Genomic DNA, 23609 nt, shown 5'->3' with positions numbered 1-23609 from the left:
CATGACTTTTAGGTCTGGCCTTGTCATTTATCTATGTGGGAGCTTAATAATATGGAGAGGAAAGCAGAAGCAGTGTCTCTACTCTCCCCCTCCAAAGGGGTTTGTATCTATCCATCAGAATAAATCATCATAAAATATTACCTCCGTCCTGCCACTCCCCTGTTTAAGCATCTACAGCTTTCCCTAGTTCCAGCCATATCAGGAGTAAATAAACTCTGCCTAACTTCCAAGTCCTCCCAGAACCTAGTCTCCATCTCCTATGCAATTTGGTTTTCAACTAAGCTTCAGCAGGCCTTGTGCCCTCGGCCCGGGTGGACCTCTCTCCTCCCAGCTCCCCGTACCTGGTAACCTCATTCTTGCTGCAGAACCTCGATGTCTTCTTTCCCCTCTTCTCTAACTCCTGACTCTTGCAGGGCCAGCTCAAGGCCTCACCTTCTCCACGGAGCCCTGTCCAGTTCCTCCAACCCTTACCAATGCCGCCTCATGAAGTTCTTACAGACAACCACAGTTTCACAGAGAATTATGTATTTGTCCCTCTGCATCCTACCGAGGCTGTCGGCCCCTGAACTCAGGGACCACTTTCTCCTCTGGCCTCCCCCACCTGGGCATATACTTGAGTAGCTGACCGGTGGACTGAGTCTCTCTTGGGACCTAAGATGCAACCAGAGCCCTGTCTGTCCTAGCACTGCTAAGGGACCTGGGCACCGATTCTCTCCTTTTCCTCCTAGAACACAATTAACGGCCTCAACGCATGCTGGTGCCCAGGCACACGCACACACAGCCCTCAGCAGAAACCCTGTGACGTTCAATCCACCCTTTCTTCATTCTGGAAGGTGTGTCTGGTGTTGGCATGGGCAGAGATGAGGCAAGTTCTCTGCCGAGGTGAGACTTGGGGATTAAAGCCTTTGTCAAACAAGGGACAGCCCAAGAGGGCTGAGAAGCTCAGGCCTCCACTGACTTAGCCCAGAGCAGATTTCTCCAGTGAGATCCCAGGAGCTCTCTTGCGCCAGCCAGCTGGTCTCAGGCCAGGAGGATCTGCCCCCTCACTTGGCCTTGAGGAGAGTCTCTGAACTCATCAGCCATGGACATGTTCCTTGTCACCCTGACCCCGGGGCTGGTGCCCAACGGCACCTTAGCCAAGGTGGAGATTGGGAGAGAACAAGGAGACAGTAGAGCAGTGCTGGCCCTTCCTTTTCTATACCACATATCTTTTTTGTCAGGTCTAGTGCCTTTCTAGCTTCGCCTGGGAGTCAGAATTGTACTGGGGACCCTGCTGACAATGGTCTGGCCATTTATAGGCACACAGATTTGCCAGAAAAGCTGCTTTCCCCGGACAGATCTAGAATTTTAGAGAGACTCTCAAAAATGAGGCTATTCTGGGAAAGATTTGACTACTCCCTGAAGAAGTTCAATTTTCTTTCAAGATTAGAATCTCTAAATTCAAATGTTCAAAGCAAATGTTTGTTATAATCAGCCTCATAATAAAATATGTTTAATCTAATTAATGTCCCATCCATTCAAAGGCACACAATGGGCATGTTTGGAAGTAGACAAACAAACCTAGATTTCAGAACTGCCAGCTATCTTCCCAGTAGCAGCCTTCATTTATCTTGTCAACTAAAATAAATATTTAATGTCTCCTTCATTCCTTTAAACAGACTATAAAAACTGGGAAATACGCACACCCCAAACACAATTGACGAACATTCAAGTTGTCAGGCTTCACAAAGCCAGGAAACCCCAACTTAAAGCTAATGGTCATTCGCCTCCATCTGTAGGCACACAGACGCCAGTGGGGAGGTTGATGAACCCAGCTTGTTTATAGGGTCGCTCCTGCGGCACAGAAGGGCCTCCCCTGCTGATTTCCCGGGGTCCCCGCAGCCTCCGGAGCTGGGCTGTGATAACTTTCATCTGCTCTCTCCGCCAGGGGCAGGGAAACTTTTTTTTTCTTTCTAATTAAGAGCCCCTGACTCACTGGGGGAAAAATCAGCTTGGAGTCACCGATACATTTAAAAAGTTGACTCAGTAGGGCTGCTCTGTTCTGAGAGGAGGGCAGCGTAAAAGGGCTCAACCTGCGGGGTTTCAGGAGTGAGGCCAGAGGCCAGGCTTTAATGATAAAGTGGGCAGAGAGGCGGCCGGGCGAGGCCACGCAGGCGGCCACGGGGGCAGAGGAAGGAGGGAGGAAAAGAGAAAACAAAATAGAGGGGGAAATTAAATTCTGAAGTTAGCGTTACCCCAAGTAAATCCGTGGTCAGACCAGCAGGGGCTGGATTTTGGAGTTAGGTAGCTTTGCCTTCGCGGTGTAAAATGCCAGCTACTCACTGCTCTTCAGTGGCTCCTTACCCTTAAACATGTTCAGAGGCCCTTTTCAGCGGGGACTACCTGTGACCGGGGGCTGGGAGGAAAATTTCTCTCGGCTACGGTGCCGGTGCCATCGCCTCGAGAGGCAGGAGAAGTCCCCGGGGACGGAGTGGCTGCTCCTCTGCCCTGTGACACTGCCAAGCTCCCCGTGGGACATGGCGGAAAGCTCCCGACTCCAGCAGCCGCTGCCTGGAGTCAGACGAGGCCTGGCGGCAGTTTTTATTCCTGTTCCCACACGAGTAAAGGATTTGCTAAGTAAATTAAACCATGTAAACAAGATGGGTAAGAGTATTTAAATTACTAAAGAGGATAGAGTTTTAAGTACTTTATAACCACCTACTTGTTTTTCAAAGAACGTATTTGCTAATAAGCCACACTTCTATTAAATCTGCTTTCTGTCTTCCCACCCGCCCTTCCGGCAGCGGCCTCTCCCGGGCAACACTTGGTTCGCTTCATGTTGTTTTTTATAGGTGCATCTCAGCTTTGAAACTGCATTTCCTCATACCCAGACTATTCACTAATTCGGATTTCAATGCCTTCTGTTTTAATATATTTTTATCCTGATTTTGTTTTAAACAATAGTACTTTTAGCCTTGTGCTTCCCTCAAATATTACATGGTTATGTAACATCTATACAACCGCTCTGTAGTCAGTGAGCAATCAGTTTCCATCCTGTCAGTGTGATGTGTTAAGGGCCGGGTTAATTTATTCACAGGAAGGTCACCCAGGCTCAGTCCTCAACTGAAGCTGCTCTGAGGGCCACCAAATGCCACGCCTGCCTCTCATTACCTTGGAACCCACACACAGGAAATTCGCCTTGAACTATATAGCAAGAAAATAAGATTGTGTAGAAGGAATACCCTTTGACTTGCGAGGCCTAGTAAACTTTGATATAAATGCCAAAGAGAATTTGTAGAGCTGCCCCTTTTGGGGAGTATCTCTAGTAGACTAGATTAGACGGGATAATAGATTCACATTTCTCATACATATGCTCAGACTCTGTTAGCCTAATTTCAGGACTTTGCAGGAGACACAGATGCACAAGGGGAGCATTTAAAATTTCTTCTAACTCAGGGATTTCAAGAAACACACTATATCCTCTTGTACAAGATGTGTTGAGAAAGGCTAATTAGGGAAAAGGCAAAAATATTTAGAATAGACTATATATTAAACTAAGAAAATTACATGTAGTGTATTAATCTGAAAGATCACCTTGAATTTAAAGATGCCACCCATCTTCTAAAAAAAGTAAAAAATAATACATTAACTGTATCTCAATATGCGTGAAAGTATATAATCTTTTACTATGTGCCTGAATGAGCAGCCTATTTTCTTCCTAGACGTCGGTACTTCTGCCTTCCAGGTGTACTGATGTGTATCTATTTTATAACATGTCTCTTTATAATTTTCTTCAATGACATTCTCTGTATTATCCTCACTGTTATCATCTTTGCTATTCCCACTTCTTTGCATAAAAAAATCATAGATTTGACCCTCAGAATTTGAAATGCAAGCATCTTATTAAACTTATTTAAGCTTCTGACAGTATTATGCCTTATGCTGCCTTAATTCAAAAACAAAGCAGGACTGCCTCTCACTGCCTACGGAGATTACATGGCCCTCTGTTCATTTCAAATATTTACTGTCATTTTGATGCCTTCCCCCCACTCCCACTCCAGTAATACTGATCCTAGCCACGTAATTTGCTTTTATAATTTACTTTTAAGATACAGGAAGACCCATAAAACTGACAATACCACGGTGGGATTACGTAAAATACAGATTTTGCTGTGCCCTCCTTGACGGTTTGGCTTCCTTCCCAGCTACTCTCTTTTGCCACTAGATGGCATCTCCACCTGAATCGAGGAAGCACCCCATTTTAAAGTTCAACTACTTGGGAACACACTTTGCCTTCCTTTGGGTGCATGGAAGGCTCTATTTTGTACCAGTCACTGTGCTTTCAATAAGTTGCTCATGTATCAAACTGTAAACTCTTCGAGATCAGGAACCATCTCTTTTACCTCCTTACTATAAATGTCTCCGGCGCAGGGTTAGATGCGTAGCAGATGCTCAATAAGTAAGAGTTCATTAATCGGTTGCTCAGTATTTTCGGAAACAGAGTATAAATGAATCCTCAATGACGCTGATAACTGGGACAGTCTTCCTTAGCCTCGCTGCCCGACTCTCCCCGTCTAGAGCGGTGGACCACAGACACATAAATGCGACTGACATATGAACTGTTACAGAATTCACTTTCGAAGCGTTTTCCGTGTTTCAGATAATTCGCACAGGACCTAATCTTACTCTAGTCCTCTGGCCCTTTATTAAAAGGAGAGGACAAGCGCGTTTTGAACCCTCAGCGCTCCTTCACTCAGTTTCAGATGTTTCAGGTGGTTTCGGGGTGAATTGATTTTGGAATTCTGAGAGTTAAACACAAGATTGGTGTCCACTTTTCTTTCCTCTTTCCTTTTTTATTTCACTCCACCTTTTCCTCTCTATTCTCCCTTCTTTTTTCCTCCGGGACCCTTTTGCTTGCTTGTTTGATTATGCCCGTGATCTCAGGACATCTAAGAAAAGTACCCAACGGTCTCAAAAGTGACTTTGTGGATTCTGATTGCCTTACATTTTCATCAGATTCTTTCTCATTTTCCTTACAGGAAAATAATTCCCTTTGTGGGAAACCGCAGCCCTTCATGTGTGTTAGATGTCCCTAAATCTAGTGAATTCTACGATTAAAATGGAAAGCCCCCTCCCCCCATTAGCTATCATATCCAAGCTTTGGTTTTGAAACATTGATCTTGGAAGGGTATTGGGGGGGACGACGACACTCTGAATATCTTTTCCTCACCCCAGTACAAACAATGAAAACCATACAAGCTACCAAAACTAAAAAATAGCAGTCCTCATCAAAGCAACCGAGAAATAACACTTAGGGATTAAGGACTTAAAATAGTCATTTTATAAATGGCCTAAGCCACGTCTGTGCCCTTGTCAACTAATCTGCTAATCGGTTAAACACAACTTCTGTGTAGCACAGCATTTCACGGCTTCACACACCTCTGCGTTCATCGCCCCGGCACCACTGCCTTCAGAGTGTGGGCCATGAAATTAGGTTTCGTGAAAGGCAAGGTTTTGCTTAAAAGTGCAGTGTGTCCAGCAGAACTTACATGCAGTATCACCTCCACACTGAGTCACAAAGCCCGAAACCAGATTCCTTCGCGCCAGGGGGACTCTGCCTACCAGCCCGAGCCCAGCTACCAGTGAGCGCAGGGTCCTCCCCTTTCTGTGCCTCTCCTCTCCGGCCCCTCTCAGGCCGCCAGTTCCTCATGTCCCCCCGCCCTCTTTTATCCAGAGGTGGTTTGCTCTTAGGAAATGACCTGAAATGCATTTAAAACAAGATAATGAATAAAGAATAACTCCGAATTACCCTTTCCAGAGGATTTTTTTTTTCCCTTTACTGTACCAATAATCAAAGTCTTAAGCTTAAAAAAAAAAAATCTCATCATTATCGAGGAATGACAAGTTCTAGGGCAGCAAGGTTTTCACAGTGCATGTGGGGTGACACTGGGGACGTTCTGCACTCACAGGGGCTACAGGGAGCTTTCACTGTCACGGAGCTGCAGCAGCTCCGCAGCTCTGGCGATGGCTCCGGGGCACCGAGGCACCAGCTCGCTCTGACGCCAGACCTGGGCTCGCAGCAGAATGTCCCTATGCAGAGGGGTTCACGTTACAAAACTGTCTTCTGCCAAGAATGTTTATTTGAATACAAAGACTCCACCTGATAACTAATCGTACATGCACGTGGATTTCTCTGGTGCCTGCCTTTGGAGCAATCTTTCCCTCTAATCACCACCATCATTACAATAATGACAGTGCCAACAACTGTAATTAATGCTGACACTGTGTCAGTTCCAGGGCAAAAGTCTCCATCCACGACATTTTCTCTCTGTGAGCTTAGAGCACTTTTTTCTATTTACATAATTCCCACTACCTCCAGGAGCCAGGAGCCCTGGCACCAGGGTGGCCAGAACTGGGGGACAGAAATGACTCAAGGATACTCTCGCAAACATTTAAAAATTGTCCCGGAGTGGTGGCCAATTGCAAGAAGGGGCAGCGGCCAACATCAGGTTAGTCTAGGATCCGGGGACAGAGACTCAGCCTCGCCTGGCAAGTGGGGCCCCACCCACAGAGAGAGCCGGATGCCCCTGGATGAGAGGACGGTGGGCGGCCCGGGAAGGCCGAGCAGGAGCGCTCTGCTGGGGCCTGGTGGCTTCCTACGGGCTGGGAAGGCGAGGCAGTTTCTTGCTGCAGGTCTCTCCTTCCTCCAGGCCTCCGGCAGTGATCTTGACCCCTTGAGTTTAGGGGGGGGACTTGCTTTTGGGGAGGGACAGGACAGGGAGCGTAACATTTTGCCTCACGTCAGCTATGGTGTTTGCACTTTTCAAAGCGCTTTCATAGCCCTGATCTCACTGTGCAATGACCCTGTGAAACAGGCTGAGAACCTGCTACCATCTCCACTTTAGACGAGGGGAGGCTGAGACCTCAGGGTTTGTTGGGAAACCCTTGTGGTGAAGGGTTGCCACAAAAACCGTGACTCTCGAAAGAAAGGGTGACTCTGGATGCTGCGGAAAGCTGGGGTCAGGTTGAGAGATCCCTGCCTGAGGGGCACATCTGGGGGCACAGCCATCAGTAAGCGCAGCCGCATTTACTCGATCGGGGCGGCCCGGGCCAGCCGCTGCTTCTGGGTTCCCCTCTCTTCCTGACGGTGGTCCCTGCCCACGGCCTCTGTTCTCCCCTCTTCCTTATTGTGTCTCCTGATTTCCCCCCACTCCCGATGCCAGGGCCCAGAGGGGGGCAGAGGGGAGCAGGGGCGAGGCCCATGTGGCTTTGACACCCCCTCCCAGACCTCCCTCGGCAGCCCCAGCCTCTCCGCCTGTTTCAGCGTCACCCTGAGCGAGGAACTAGAGCTGACCCGGGGTGCACGTGCAGCCTTAGGCACTCTTCCGACAACGCTAATGAAGAAACCACTGGAGGCGAGAATAACAGCATTTCCTATTGCATGTGAACCTAGGCCTTCTCGCCCGAGCGGACACACTTAACCTAGGAGAATTTCCAGCTGGGCCTGGCTTTGGGGGTTAGAGTCTCACTTAGGTCTCTTCATTGAAAAGCCTTCAAAACGAGGCTGGACAGTGGTCAGAATAGAGGAGACGCAGGAGGAGCAAAGACCGAGGGAAGAGCTCAGTGAGGAAGAGAGTAAACGCAAGCCATGCGGTGGGGCGGTCCCCCGGCCAGGGCCCGAGCTCCCACTGCGTCTGCATTGAGGGTGCTGATGGAGACCTCTTGCCGCTCATCTCCGGGGGAAGCAGAGTGACCTGGAAATCTCCCCAGGAGCCTCACACGTGGAGGGATGTACACATCACCACGATCAACAATAACAGTTGCACACCAGAGCAGCTCTGCAGTCAGACCCTGACCCTGCATCGGTGGGCAACAGCCAAATATGGTATCGGGCATCCCTTAGCTGCATGGGTGGAGCGAAACGGTGACACAGGCCCACAAGCTTGCACCCAGCAATACAACATTTATGCCCCAGACCCACACCTTTATCACAGGCACAACTAACACACACACACACACACAAGACACTCTGCCCACAGCGCACACACTCCTAGGCCCTACTTGTCGTCGCAGTAGGTGAACTTCATGTCCATGCTATGGCGGCTCAGGAAGGTCCTGCTGTCTAGAGGGATGTCCATGTGCGATGGGTGCTGGATGGGCTCACACATGATGATCAGGCAGGAGAGCAGGGGCTCCTTGTAGCCACAGAGACCGCCGTGAGGGGGGCAGTTGTTGTAGACCTTCACCTGGCCAGTGCAGTGCAAGACCTGGAGGCCAGCCATGGAGGGTCAGACGTGGGGCTGAGGGCATGGGGCAGGGGCACATCTGGGGCTCCAACCCATGCCTGGTGTGGCCCTACCTTCCAGGTGGCCGACTTGAGGTTGACGGTGCGGCCTCGGTTGGTGACTGTGCACTTCATCCTCATGAAGAAGTCCCGGTCTGTGGACATGTCTTTGCTTTTCTTCCCGAAACCAGAGCCTGGGCGAGGAAGGGTGGACAGAGCCAGCTGAGTTTAGCTTTTCATTTATAAACAGAAGAGGGACCCAGTTGCAGTGTTGTGTGTGCAACACATTGTTTGCATGTCCCAAGATGTGCTCTCTTAGCCCCTGTAGCTGTGATGAACACGGTACCATCTTGGCCTATGGACTAAAGCTTTCTTGTCCCCAGTTGCCTCTCAGCTGGAGTATAAACACCTGAAGAGTAGGGGTGTTACACTGTTTTATTTCCATTGCACCCGGCACGTGGTCAGGGCTCCCCTCAGAGCAGCAAGGCAATGAGTGAGCATTTGCCACAATTTCAGCAAATCTCTGCTGGGGCAGGTCCAGGTTCCCCAGGAGGAATTCCAAGGGACGGTCTAGGAGAGGCCACAATTTCTCCAAGGGGACACACCTCTCAGATTAGAAATGTCCCTCAGACACTGCTGTATTTTCCTCACTCCTGTCCCACAGGAATCTGAACCTTCCTGTGACCTATTTTCAGCCAATAATGGCTACATTCAGGATGATGTGTCATCAGCTTTCTCCCTAAAGTGACATATGTCAAGCTGAAGAGAGACCTCTGGTGCAAATCTCCTGGGACTTGGAGAGCAAGTTCACTCTGAGAATTAACTCAACATGGATATCCTTTCTCAGCCAGAATTAAATAAATCACCAAGACAAACAATATAGCTTCCTTCCTTATAGTCTCCAAGTAGCCTGCCCATTCAGAACTTTCTCCACTGTCTGTAAAACAAAGTGATAAATGCAGGAAGTGTCATCGGAATCCCCTTGTGCATGTCTAAATTCCGCCTAACCCACCATCCCCATCCTGGGTCTCTAAGGTGCATGCCTGCCTCCTGCCCAGCGCCAGAGAATAATCCAGAGCCTTGTTTCGAGTCTCACACTCTTCCCTCCAGGCATGGCCACCAGCCTCTGCACCTCCAGAGGGCTATGATTTATTTGACTCTCATATCCCCAAAGATCTGTCTGTCCAGTGAATTGTGTCCCCTTTGACTCTGTCTTAAGCATTACTAGGAGAGCCCACTAAGTAATGCACTAAATCGTGAATCTTTTTTTTAAAGAAAGAATATTCCTCCATCATGATAATAAAACCATGCCTTCCATACTTAATGATGTTTCTTTCCATTTTAATTTTCATAGGTGGGGTTGGCATATCATGAGATATTCTTGTACCTTGGGGCCTGGACCCACCACCAGGACCAGCGCAAGTGCTGGAGATGCGTCGGCTGTAGCTTGGGTTATTGTTATCACGGCCTCCTAACTTGTTAGCCTCTGGATTCTTGCCATTATGCCATTTGATTAATCTTTCTAAACATAGCTCTAATCGGATTACTCCACCCCTGCTCAAAAACCTTCAGTAGCTCCCGCTGTCTACAGGATAAAGTTCGAAGCCCTCCACCTGGCCTTCAAAGCTTTTCACAATCTGCCTCCTGGTCTTATCTTCCTCTAGGTGCTCAGACTAACCCTTTGCTTCCAGATTATGAGTCCACTCAGGCCGGCACCTTCAATAAGGATCTGCTTGCTGATTTATTGAGTTTGATCCCAAGTCCTCAATACATGGACCAAGAGACCTAAAGTTTACTCCGATAGAGTAGGATCATGCTGTGAATCATGGCACTGGAAAGCTGGAATGTCCTAGACTTTGCCTGGTTCAATACTGTCAATCTGAAAAAGAAGACTCCAAGGAACCAAGCAGAGTATTGACTTGGCTCAGGTCACGTGGTCAGACTGAGACTAGGGTCAGTGGTTGAACTGAGACTGAGAACCCAAGGACCAAAAGGTTTCTGGAGCAGAGAAGATATAAGAGACTTTGTTTTTTCAGGCTTCAAACACCTGCTTTAGAAAGGGATTCAGAAAACCTGCTAGCCCCCTCCCCATGGAACCAGGCAGGACTTTCTCAGCAGCACAGATAAGACATTGAAGAGCCCATGGAGGGCTCTCCAGACTGTTCTGTAGGAGCTTGGTGGTCTGAGGCCATCAGGTGAGAGCAGAGGGGTTGTCTGAGAGGTCAGTGGGTGGGTGGGGGTGGTTGGAATTCTGCATTTTGCAGGCCCAGACTGCAAGCTCAGTCTGTAACAAGGGTGGAAGTGGGCCAATGAAATGTTTGCTTTTGCAGTGTGTACGGTAACAATAGCCAAACCCTGCAGCTTAACCCTGCCTCTGTTACTCAGGTTGGACAAGCACACCTCATGGCAGTGACAGGTGAGAGATGTTAAAGGGGGTGGTTAGACATGGGCAGAATCTGCTCAGGGCAGTGATCTCGTCTCAAAGGCTCTGCTGGATTTTTTTGCACATTGGTTTTTTTCTGGATCATGATACTCATGAGCCATCTCTACTACATTCGTATACAAAGGCAATACAGATCCCCTCCAAGGGGCACCAGAAGGAAGGAGACACACAATAAAGAATACTTACCATCTTTGAGACTCAGGTTCTCACGGATCTCCTCATGGTCACAGGGATGAGTAAAGTCAAAGATACTGTGTCCTGTTAACTCCACCTGTTTCAAAAACAAGGTTGGACTTCATTATTCCAACATTGAAGTAGAAGATTCCAAGAGGTTGCTGAGCCACCTCCTAGATCTGGAGATAGGGAAGAGACTGAATCAGTGCTCATGTTCCCAATTCAGTGTTAGGGCCACAGACAGGGATGTAACAGGACTGCCGTTGGTGCCAGAGACTTGATACACAAGGGCTGACCTGTTAGTCTAGCCAGCAGAGCTGTCCACCAGGATGGCCACCAGCAACGCCAAACCCAATGCCAGGGGGCGGAAGTGTGGTCCTGAGGCTATGGTCTGGGATCAGACAGGGGGCAGGGTAGGTACATGCAGGGAGGGGTGAGGAGGGATGTGATCAGAACCTTCCACTAATTTTTGTCCCCAAGAGAAATGTTTTCCCTTTTTGAAAGAGCCAAAGGAGGGTAGTCACCTGTGTGAGTCCCATGAACTTGCTGACGTTTTCCGACAGAAAGATCATGTCTCCATCTTGGGTCACCACGGCAATGAAACCCTCCAAGGCTTTTAAGTACAGGTTGTCCATCTGCTGGTCAGCCTCAGCTTCAGACTCATTTTCAGAGCAAACTGGGAAGACAGGGGGGTGGAATGGCTTGCATGAATGTGGTGCTAACCCAGATGCGACTGGCATGGACAGATGTCTGCCAGGATGGCACAAAGGCATCAATTGGACTTTTCTGGAAATACACATCGCCAACCATCTAAGCATCTGCCACATGCCCACACAGAGGGCCTGGGATGAGCACACAGGGTCAGCGAAGGTACCAGAGTCACGGATGCTGCTGTTTCTGCAGAGGAATAGAACAGGCCCATCTGGGGACAGGCCAGCCTTTACAGTCAAGAATTGGGCTGTACAGAGTAGTATCCTGGTGGCTTTCCCTCTGTTTTGCTAAAGTAGTGGAAGAAAAGGAGGGAAATTCTTTCCTCTGCACACTCCGGTACAGATGGCTAGCTTATGGGAAGGGGGAGCATCTGGGAATGAATGATCTTGTACCACACACATACCCACACTTGACCACTGCGTACCTGGTGTCTGCCAACTAACTAGTCAGCTAAACTGATGATGATGCACTGAAGGCCAGGAGAGGGTGCCACCTCTGACAATGTTCAGGCTCTCAGTTAACATCTACATTTGAACAGAAGCTTTAGGAGAGACAATGACCCAACTCAGTGCCTTCCAGTTTCAGCAGGGACCAGAATCACCTAGAGGGCTTGCGAAAACAGGGTTTCTGGGCCCAGGACTGCTGTCTAATTTGGGGGGCTCGGTGCAAAGTAAAAATGTAGGGCCTCTTGTTGAAAAATTAAACCAGTCCCAGGACCCTTCTAAGTGTGGAGCCCAGCAGGACTGTATAAGTCACACCTGCAAGAAGCGACCCTTGAAGGGACCCATCCCCAAAGTTCCTGATTCAGGAGGTCTTGAGTGGGGGCTGAGCATCTGTTTTCCTAGGAAGGTCCCAGGTGATGTGGAAGCTGTTGGCCCCAGGACCACAGGTTGAGAATCCCCACCTTAACTCAAGGTCCTACGAGTGACCCTAATGCTGAGAAGATCAGCCTGTTTTGGCAGGTGCTGACCTATTTTGGGATGAGTGAGGAGAGGTTTTCAGCACCGTTTAAATCACACCAGGTAGGTGATCCCTTCTCCAGACAGCAGAGCCAGCTGTGTGCTTTCTGGCCTATGAAGGAGGTTTTTTCTCTTTAATTTCTTTGATCTCAGTGGCAACACTGACTTCAAAATCTGGAGTAATACCAAGACAACCTTATTTGGGTTAACTAGGCCCAGAGGAAATAGTTCTGCTTAAAATTTCCTGTTTTTAACAGTTCCGGCAGAGCTCAACTGGTTTCCATCCATGCCCAGTACACTTGCTTCCAGGAGGTGGCGAAGTTGGCTACAGCAGCCAGCCAGCTGGCCTCTGGCAGGGAGGGAGAGGGGCATTTGGGGGGCCATGAGTGGAAACAGAACGTCTTGGAACTGAAGTCACAATGGCTGGAGGACCAGGAAGCCAGCAGGCTGGGCCCCTGGGGACCCTGGGACAGCCGGGCCTCTTTCCTCTGTGGAACCATTTGCTCCCACAGCACCTGCTTACCCTCCTGGGGGCTTCTGAGGGGCCCTGGCCGGCTCCCTGGCAGCTTGGAGCCGAGGGTGAAAACTGCGGTAGAGGCAGACCTTCACGCAAAGGCAGGGGGCATGCACATCCCCCCACCCTCCCCCGCTGAAGACTTTGCTGCCGTTTTTCCTGCTCTTTTCTGTGAGTATTGTGTCTCCCCTAACGTATCATCAACCTCCAGCTCCGTGTTAGGCACATGGGAAATTAACTACGCAGTTATTATGCCCCTACCATGTAGGTGTCTGCCCTGTGCTAGTCACAAAGCAGGAAATCAGGTATCTGTCGTCAAGTGTCACCTACTCAGTCCTGCCCCAGGGAACAGAGCACAAGGATGTGAAGAGGTGTGAGAGCAGCCCTGTCCCTGCAGGACTGTCCAGTGGTGGTGGAGACAAAGATAAGCTGCTGTGAGGTTACACACACTGGAGAAAGACCCTCGGTGCCCAGTGGAGAGCACCACGGTAGGCACCCAGTGGGGGCCTTCAGACTGCCTTGGGTTCTTGGTCTCAGTTACTTTCTTCCCAAGACCTTTCAGAATCTGACCCCAAAGAAGAGGGCCAGGTCACCAAAATCAGAGGCACTTTGCTAAGCTGAAGCCTGCTCAGCCCAGGGAGCACAACAAGATTCTTTAATGCTAAAAATAGCCCCTGTAAACAGGCTTTGATGACTCCCCACAGCCAGGATATGCGCGGGCTGAGGTTTCAGAGCACTTTTTCCGGAGCACCACTCATTTCCTTCAGGCAGCACCGCCCGGGTGGGGCGGGACCCCTTGGGCAGCAGGAGCTGGGCGTCTGGGGTGAGTGGTAGGGTGGCAGGGCAGATACTCCTGACCAGGTCTCTGAGACCAGGCTGTCACAGCTGCTGCTGCTAGTTAGGATGCATTTTTATTCCACCAGGGTTGTCTTCCCTCGTCTCCTACTCTGAGAGGCTCCAGCACTGCTTTAACTTCTTATAAAACCATTCTCCTGTGATCTTCCCGGTTCAGATGTGCTTGGCTGACAGTCACCACCTAGTTGTCATCGCAGGGGCTTTCTTTCCTTCTAAACCGATTCCTCTCCTCCAGCTCGCCCAGGGCCATAGACACCCCCTTCCCCCATTCCTGGTGTACTGACTGCAAGAGCAGTCTCAGTCGCGACAAGGAAATTATTTTCGGATTCTCACTGGATCATTAGCTATCCTGTAAACTCCACCATCCCCAGATAGTAGGCTCGGGCTACCCTCACGTCTTTGGCAGAAGGTACTGGTTTTACCTAATCTTTCTGGCCTCCCAAAAGGCCTTGAAAATCCACCCTTAAAGATTCATTCCTTTGTTCTTAACTTACTATCCTATCTCACCTCTCTGCATTAACCTTCATAAGCCGTGGTATCTTACCTCTCTGTATCAATGCTCATAAGCTGTAGCACAGGACTGGGGTTAGCAAATACCTACTGATTGACCAGATCCCTCTTTGGTTTAGGTCTTAAGGAAATGATCCGAACAAGGTCAGTATCTCTAGAAGAGATTATACATTAGCTACACTTAGACATTAACATCCTAGCATGAATCGGCTTATCAGCTCCTCTCCAAACAGGACAGAAAAGGGCCTTGGTTTGGAGGGTGAATGAGGCAAGGGGTGGGGCAGTGAAATAGTAGGAGGTGAAAACCTAGGAAAAGAAATCTGAAAGTGATCATAAGAAGGCACCAGAACCATATCTGCCTCCACAATTTCCCCTTTGGTTCCACTTTTCCTGCATGAACAGGTCATGGTAAAAACTTTACTTGCCCCACAATTTAATATCTTTCCCTTAATAGTCTAAAGATCAGGAAATCAGAATCTCTTATTAAGACTAATGCCTTCACTAAGCAAATGCCAATGAATCAATAATCAACCCGACATTCCTCCTTAGAAACCTTACTTCACATTCACCTCCAGCTCTCATGTAAAATGAATTTGCTTTCACCGTATATGAACGTGGGGAAGTAAAAAATCCGTTTTACGGTGAAAAGCTAATTTTGCATATTTACTGCTGTTCAGTGCCCTTCGAACGCAGAAGTGACCCTCATTTAGTCATAGTTTGCGGAGCTCATCTTGAAAGGGGATTTAAGACAATCAAGTGGTATTTCCATCGATGTTCCCGTCAGAGTGTGTTCTGTTCTCGGCCCAGCGTGGAAGCTAATATCATAAAGCTATTGTTTCAGTTTGCTTCCTGTGATACAAATCTCAATCGGCAGCCCAGACTCCTAGCCTGAATTTCTTAGTGTTGAGGTTTCCTCTCCAACATTCCCACACAGAACAGCCTACTGTGAAAATCAAAGGGAAACGTGTTACTAAGTAAAGAAGAAACTTCTCTAAAGCAAAAACCTGGTCTTTTTTAGCCTTTTGAACTCTGAGGTATGCAACCAGCTATTTCCTATTATAAAATGAACCAACATCAGCGCTCACCTTTGTTAGAAATGTTTCAATAATGGGTCTGTTTTGACCTGGAAAAGCTTGGCAACTCTGCTTTTTGACAGAAATTGCTGAAAGGTAGGTAAGAGGATGGCATACTTAATATATATTGTTTATGTATACTTATTATAAATCAACTTGCTTGTTCATAGTCATTTTTATTTCTAAACTATTACTTATCGAGGGCCTAATATGTGGCAGGCAAGAAGATAAGGGCTTTTACATCCATTATCTCAGTCCTCCAACAGCACCGCTTAGAAAGTCAAGCTCAGAGACAGTCAAGAGATTTTCGCAAGACTGCAGAGAAAGTAGGCAGCCAGCGTGAGGTTCCAGCGCAGGCCCATCCGCCCACAAGTCCGTATTCCTTTTCATTGAGCCACGTGTTGTTGGAAAAGCAAAATATGACTAGACATTAAAACGATCCCGCCTCCCACGCAATTCCTGGAAACAATTCCAGCAACTGGTTGAGGGCCTGTGTGGAGGGAGGGCAGAGAAAGGGGATGCTGAAAGCCATCCATCCCTCCCCCTCTCCGGGCGAGGCTTGTTTTATGAGAACTGCTCCTTCGAGGACTCCAGGGCCAGGTGGCTTTGTACCCTTTTCTGTTATGGCTTACGCTGGGACAGAGAGGACCCGACCCGACATGCTGAGGACGCTGGCTGGTCTGGGGCTGAGCCCAGCCAGAGGGCAGGCAGTTTGTGTTCACAACTTGCAACGCTCCTGAGTGGAGACGTGTACGTCTCGCTGTGGCCACTCTGGTCCCATCTCCCTTGGCGTGTCTGGCACGCAGGGGGTTCTCGTCAGTACACAGGCAAGACGTGCTCAGACGCCCAGCCTCTGATTCCTGGTTCTTTCCAAGTCAGCCTCTGCACCATGGGGAGGCTCATGCACGGGAGCACGTGGAAAACACGGCCCTGCACAAGAGAGAGGCCAGAAACAACTCACCCAACGTGAGGTCGCCCCGAGGCACCTCCATTTAATTCTGGTTCCCCTGCCTTTTCCCTCCTCTTCCCCACACACTCAACCCCTTTCAGCATCTTGGCAGAATGCACCTGCCTTCCTGTGTCTGTCTTTCCCATGGACCGAAATTCAAAACGACTTGAATTTCAGGTGCAGATTCACCGTGTGCTAAATGTGTGACTTTGGGCAGCCCTAGCTTTTCTGTGCTTCACATTTCGTCATCTGTGAGACGTTCCACAGTCAAATTCAATCAGAGATATCCCGGGGTTAATGTATCACCCCTTCTGGGATTCTCTGTTGGTGGAGGAATGGGGGTGGTTGTGGAAAGAAGCAGTGATTAACCCAAAGGAATTAATGTCTAAGAGCAGAATTTCAAGCACCATTACTGGGCTGTTGAGATGTTTCAGGGCGTCTGTGCATATGTAGAGGTGATTCCAACACTAGCAGACACAGACCTCATCTGTCCAGGAAGATGAGCCTCTTTAAAAGAAAGAGGCTCGCCCTGCCGGGCGTGGCTCAGCGATTGAGCGTCGACCTAGGATCCAGGCGATCGGGGTTCGATTCCCGGTCAGGGCACATGCCCGGGTTGCGGGCTCGATCAATGACTCTCTCATCATTGATGTTTCTATCTCTCTCTCTCTCTCCCTCTCCTTTCCTCTCTCTGAAATCAATAAAGATATATTAAAAAAAAAAAAGAAAAAAAGAAAGAGGCTCACATATTCCCTGAGATGGCTCCTCCAGACCTGCCCACTGTTCCCTCTTTCTATAGCATGTATGACAATGAATTTGCCACTGCTTTGTGTTGTTTCTTTGGAAGTATTTTATAGAGCATGTCTTTGCCCTTGGTTGTCCCTGTCCCGTCTGTACTTTTCCAAGATTCTTTAGACTTACAGTACAGGGTTAGCCCTCCAACCCTTGGACCCACTGAGCTGTCATCCTATTTTCTGAAAGTCTTTCCCCCATATCCTTCCTGTGCTCCAGGGCCCAGAATAGCACGTCGGTCTGGCCTCCCAGGCTCACACTGGATTCCCTTTGCTCAGGGTTTCTTTCCCAGAATAGCCACTTCATAACAGGATGGCAGCATCCACCCAGCTCCAAGGCACCCGACTCACTCAGGAAAACTGAAAACCAACCACAAAAGGACCTTCCCTTCCCTGCCGGCCTCCCTCACACCCCCTGCCTTGGATGCTGCCCACCTGGAGCACCACAACAGGCGAGGAGGGACGCTTCCCAACGCCCCGTTTCCCTATGAAATCAACACACCAAACGGGACTGTCACATGGGAATCCGAAACTGGGAAACTCCTCGGGCCGCCTCTTTCTGGTCAAGACTAACAGGAAATGGCTTTATGAAGAATGTAAACTCTGAGAAAAAACATGTTTTGTGAACTCGAGTCTTGCAGAGATACCAGGGAGGGTGAGCATGAGCTAGTTCCATGGCGAGGTGGTTGCCTGTCAAAGACGCCCCAGCGAATGAGCGTTGCGGGGTCAGGTGCCTTACAGACAGCGTCTTGGCCGATTCTCAGAGACGCCCTGTGCAGTCAGTGCTCCTGCCTGCCTTTTACAGTTGAGGAAGCCAGGAGCAGAGACACAGAATAATTAGCCTGGCCGACTGGCTAGTGAGAGGGGAAGACTGCCCGGGCACACGCTGCCCTTGGGGAGGCAGCTGGAAGACGGGCACTGACACGCGGCCTGAGGACTCAGCCGAGTGGACTGTGCCTCAGGCGGCCCGGCGGAGAGGCAGCCGGACGGCAGCAAACGCTGCTTTGCTCTCCAGCCCCCCCCCTCCAGGCGCCCACGCATCTCCTTGGGCCTGTCCTCGCCTTTCATCTCGTGGCTGCGCTCGCGGTGAAGGTCACTGCTGGGAGGGAGCCGTGTGACATGAAGGGATGAAGCACCAATGACGGTGTTTCTGTGGGTGGAAGTTTTGCAGAATGGGGAGACCTTCCAGTGGCCTCCTAGCTCTGGCGCAACAGAGCCTCCTGGGGGCGTTCGCCGGCCTCACCTGAGGACAGGAGCTTGTGCGTTCGCAGGAAGCTGATGGCCAGCCGCATGATGGAGGCCTTGTCCAGGTGGGAGCTCACACTGTGAGGCAAGGGCAGCTCGTGGGCCAGCTCATAGAAGACCTCCGTCTCCTTGCTTCTCCGGGACCTTGCTGCGTCCCGGGACTTCTCCTTCCTCCTCTCCGAGCTGCTCCTAGATAGAGAGAGAGGGGTTAGTCTCCAAAACGTCACTGTCATTCTGTCACGGCCCTGATCAAGACGCCCCAAGGGCCCCAGCCCATGGCACAACCGACTCTCACACTGAGCCAATGTGGGCTCACACCGGTCGTCTGAGCCACGCGCCCATGAGGTCCTAGACAGGGCTTCACGGGGGCGGTTGGAGCAAAGACTTGCCAGTTAAATTCATCCACTGGCAACGCCTGGGACCTGGGCCTGGCTCTCTTGGGACTGAGGTGAAGGTGCTGTGATGGGGAGGGAAGTGTGAGGTGGCTGTGTCCAAAATTCTGGAAAACCAGATGAAAAACTGCTTCAAGTTTCCCTTTCTGGATAAAAATGCTCTTAGAAAAAAAATTAAGCCCAGTGCTAGACCTTACACCCTATTTTGTATCAGAGAGTGATTTCAATGCTAAAAACTGAAAATGTCATTAGAGCCCAAGAAGAATAGTCAGCCAGACATTGGTCAGCCTGGTGTCCCAGGGTGCACGCCTGCCGAGGGCTGCAGAGGAGGGAGCACATGTTTTCTTCCTAACCCCACCAGCATGTTCCTCTTCTTTGCAGGACAGAAGAAAAGATGACACACATCCATACCTGCCTCTTTCAGGAAGTCCTGACAAGATCCTGGACCTTCCTATATATCGTTCTAAAACGGGCAAGTTTAAAAGCCAGACTCTCCGTATTTAAACTCTAACTTCTCCACTTGCCAGCTTTATACACTCAAATTGCTTTAACTGCTTAACCTCAACCTCAGTTTTCTCATCTGTAAAATGGTCATAATAGTACTTATACCTCACAGAGTTATAGTGAGGATTAAGTATGATAATTTATGTAAAATCTCTAGCACCAGGCCTATCCCAAGTGGAAACAATCAATATTAGCTAGTATTAATAACAAATATGTCCATGAAAAGATGATCATGAGAGTAAAACATTACAGAAGTGTACAGTACAACCTGATTTTCACAGAAATATAGCTCTTGCATGTTACGTTAGAAAAAGCCTAGAAACATAATAAAATAATAACTATTATTCTTACAGCTGTCATATATATATATAGTGCTTACTATATTCCAGGCACTGTTTTAAGTACTACTACGTTAGCTTCTTTAATTCTTACAGCTACCCCTGGAAGTCATTATTATTATTATCTCTAATTAACAGATGACGAAATGGGTCCATAGAGGCTAACTGGTCTGCAGCTTCTCGGCAGGTAAATGGGGAAGCGGGGCTTGGCTCCAGGCGGGTGAGCCCCGAATCCGGGCTCTTGCCATTGATGACTGCCTTGTCTCGTCTCTCTGCACACGAAAGTGTCAGCGGTTTCAGGGTGGTGAGGTAAGGGGCGATACTTTTTCCTTTGTGCTTATCTGTATTTTCCTATGTTTCTAAAATAACCTGTGTTGCGTTTTTAGCAAGCAGGTTTATTTCTCTTTTCGTTAACGCGCACAGTGCAGTTTGGCCCCGCGGCCTCACCCGGCAGCCTCAGCTCCCCCCGCCGAGGCTCCCGAACCAGGGCTGTGCCCCTCTTGTTTGGCTTTGGAGCCTGCTATCTGGACAGATAACCCGTATTTTGGGATTCATGGAATGCTTACGTGCCTTTCAAACCCTTCAAGATCTGGGGCAGAGGCAACTGTTTTGACTTTGCAACATGTTTCATTTTTAAAAAGAGAACATCCAGCCCCATTTACTCAGCCTGCAGAGGGAACGTCCAGTGGCTGCTAATGGTCAGGAGGAACCTTCAGGAAAACTACGAAATGGGTGACACTGTTTTTTCTTGCCTATCTCTCTTTTATGTTTCCTTTACCTAATCCCTGCTCCCTCCTCGCCCCGCTTTCAATTCCCAGAACTCCCCCTTGCGCTCCACCCATCGCCACCCTCTCAGATCCGCCCTCATGACCACGTTGCTTTTGCATCAGATCTTTAATGACAGTTTATAAATTAGTTTCTCCCGCTTGCATTTTAATCCTGACCTCTGATCGTGAAGCAAACGCAGTTGTTCAGGGCTTGCAGGCATCACGACACAGGAAATAAGGGTGGGAAGGGGACAGAACGCTGAAACTGTACACATCACGCCTACGTGTCACGAAGGCCAGCGTCCTGAAGACGCGGATTCCATTCTCCAGCCCCAAGCCTTGCCCACCCGGCAAGGGCAGTGTCAACATGCAGCCAGTCAGCGAGGCACCTAGAGAAGCCATCCCGGGGTGGGAAAGGTCCCCAGGACAGGCCAGGCGTTCACGCCAACATCTGCGTGCGCAGAGCGGCCCTTCGCCGTTGCCCCTTCCTGGGAGTGGACGAGCAGACGCGGCAGAGAGAACCGGGAAGGGGAAAGGCAGGCTGGGCCGACGCCCTGTCTGGCGATGGCATTTGACATCTGGGTCCTACCGTGTTCCCTGGGCCTGCAAATATTCGTTGACACCTACGTTTGTGCCTGGCGCTGCACCAAGGACCTTACATGTATCACCTCATTACGATCCTCCTAACAGCGCAATATGGTAGATATTGTGTGCACAGTTTATACATGTGGAGACTGCGGCTCGGACATAACATGCAACTTGCCCAAGATCACAAAGCAAAGGCCTGCATAAGCGCTTGGGAATTGTCAGTGAGCAGACACTTAGAAGTCCTGAGACACGTGGGTGCTCCCTGCCTGATTCCACCCTCACCACCTACATGTGAGATGGGCAAGACAGGCATTGCTGCTCCCCCCATTTCACAGATCTGGAAACTGAGGCCTGGCCCAGCTAAGTGACTTACCAAGAGCCATCCAACTAATTAGTGGCAGAGCTGGGGCTAGAACCCATCTCTTCCTAGGCCAAGATGCTTCCCACAGCTGAACGGTAGAAGGTAGTGGCTTTAGCAAGAAATAAAGAAATAGCAACATCTTAACATTTAGAAAAAGAAAGATGATTGGGAATGTCAAGCAGCCTCTTGGTTTGAAAGTCATGAGCTCCAGTTTAGCTACCTTGGTTTTAGTTGCACTCTGGGGACCAACATGACTTTAATTAAATTATCTAGTTATATTTGACACAGCCCAGAGATATCTGTCTAATGTTGACTCTTGGAAGAACAGACAAAAATGTGTAACTCTGCCATGATTTAGTTAGCGACACTGAAGAACAGGTACAATTAATGCCAAGTGTGAGCGTAAGATCCCCTGTGCCCAGCAGATGCAGGCACCACCTGCTTCCTCACGCAGTTTGTCAGGGTTAGGTCTCTTAGCAAATTGAACAGGGGCCTGGAAGTTAGGAGGACTGATGTTTTAATATATTGGCCACAAACTATCCATCTGATTTTGGACAGGAAAATGCATTCTTTGTTCCCTTATAGCCTCACCTGTAACGTGGCAGGGATCTCACGCCTCGTTTGTAAGGATCACGTGAGATGCGCAGAGGGTTGGAAGCACAGTTGTGCCTCTCGATTCTGTGCTTCGCATTATTGCGCTTTCACCGATGTTGCGTTTTTTACAAATTGAAGGCAAGATCCTCCGCAAGCAAAGACCACGGCTCCCTGTATTGCGGTGTCTTGAAACCGACCCGCAGTGTCCCTGAGGTATGCCTGCGCTAGAAGGCTCTCCACAAATGGAAGCCGTCATGACCGATGATAATGACTCCATTATCTGGCTAATGTGAGTATTAGTCACATTCAGACTTTGGCCACAACAGCGTTCTTCATCACCAAACCACTGCTGTCTCAGGGCTGGAGACTTATTTGGGGTCAGGCTGATCCTGACCAGTCCTTTGTGTCATGTTGCTGAACCTTCTTTGGTCAATGAGGCTTTATTTCCTAAAACACTCAAACTTTACTTTCTCTCCCTACAAGGGTTCTAGAATTAATTGCAATAGACCAGAATTTCTTTAAATGACAATTCTAGACATGGCGTGTTAGAATTCTCTGGTTTCTTGTAAAAAGATATTTTATCCTAAGTTTTCCAAATCACCAGAAAGGACTCAGAAATTTATTCTTACTCCACATTGCTCTTTCGACAAAGTTCCTGCTCCTGTCTTTCTTGACTGCCCTCCGGTGAGCACAATATTTTGTATACGGAACACACAGCATAAACCCGGCCTGGGTACCGGGCCCACGTGCGGCGCAGGGGTGTTGACTGAGCTCTGCGCCGGGCCGCGTGGAAGGAACTGCGGAGGGGATAAGGCAGACATCCCTTGTTTTCAAGGAGAATGCAGTCTAGTTAGGGAGCCAGCAACTTGAAACATTTCTATTAACTACAGAAATAAGTACAAACAATAAACACCATAGGTGGTTTAGATAAGAAACACGCGAGTATGAGTAAACAGGTCAGGGAGGCAGGATTTCAGCTGATCCTAGAAGGACAAGTAACAATACCGCTACGGTGTTTGCAGGGTTCAGAGAACACTTTTTGCTCCTACATGTGTTATCTCATGTGAGTCTCACATCAGCCCTGAGAGATAGGAACTAGTATCCCCATTTAATAGATGAAGAAGTGGAGATTCAGAGGGATTAAGTAACTTGTTAAGTTAGATATTGTCTCAAACCTAGTTCCTCTGGGTCTCCAGGATCAAAGGTTTCTCCACTGGCAGCAAGGAAACTGTTACCTATTGTAAGCCTTCAAAATGCACTGTGAGGGTTAGAGACTTTCCCACATATTGGATGGTCATGTATAGGGCAGGAGGAATAGGTTAGATTGGAAAACGAGACAGTGGCATACAGATTCCGTGGGGGGTGACGGGAGGCTCTGTCCTTAAATGAGCTCCCACTCACCTGGGGAAAAGACCCACGCCCTAGGAGTAGGATTCAAAACCAACATCGGAATTCAAACGGAGTGTGAGCAGGAAGAGGGCGAGTCGGTGCTGTGGGTTTAGCAGGAGGCTGCCTCCATCCCGCAGGGCTGGGGTGGTGTTATCAGGAGTGGCTCCTCAGTGCTCCATAAAGCTGCGGGTC

General features: G+C 49.1%; 1 protein-coding gene across 1 annotated transcript in view; it reads right to left on the bottom strand.

Moving 5' to 3' along the window:
* EPAS1 (endothelial PAS domain protein 1) overlaps positions 1-23609 on the bottom strand; it is a 77332-nt gene that overhangs the window by 15833 nt on the left and 37890 nt on the right. Inside the window, exons 2-6 of the mRNA XM_087823530.1 lie at positions 18483-18673; positions 11405-11556; positions 10893-10977; positions 8339-8457; positions 8041-8246 (exon numbers count right to left, since the gene is read on the bottom strand). Coding sequence (XP_087679656.1) covers positions 8041-8246; positions 8339-8457; positions 10893-10977; positions 11405-11556; positions 18483-18673 — 753 coding nt within the window. The remainder of the gene's footprint in view (positions 1-8040; positions 8247-8338; positions 8458-10892; positions 10978-11404; positions 11557-18482; positions 18674-23609) is intronic.

Source organism: Miniopterus natalensis, chromosome 13 (assembly GCF_054644295.1).
Source record: "Miniopterus natalensis isolate mMinNat1 chromosome 13, mMinNat1.hap1, whole genome shotgun sequence".
NCBI lineage: Eukaryota > Metazoa > Chordata > Mammalia > Chiroptera > Miniopteridae > Miniopterus > Miniopterus natalensis.
Note: the sequence above shows the minus strand (reverse complement) of the source record. Positions and strands in the feature narration are given on the sequence as shown.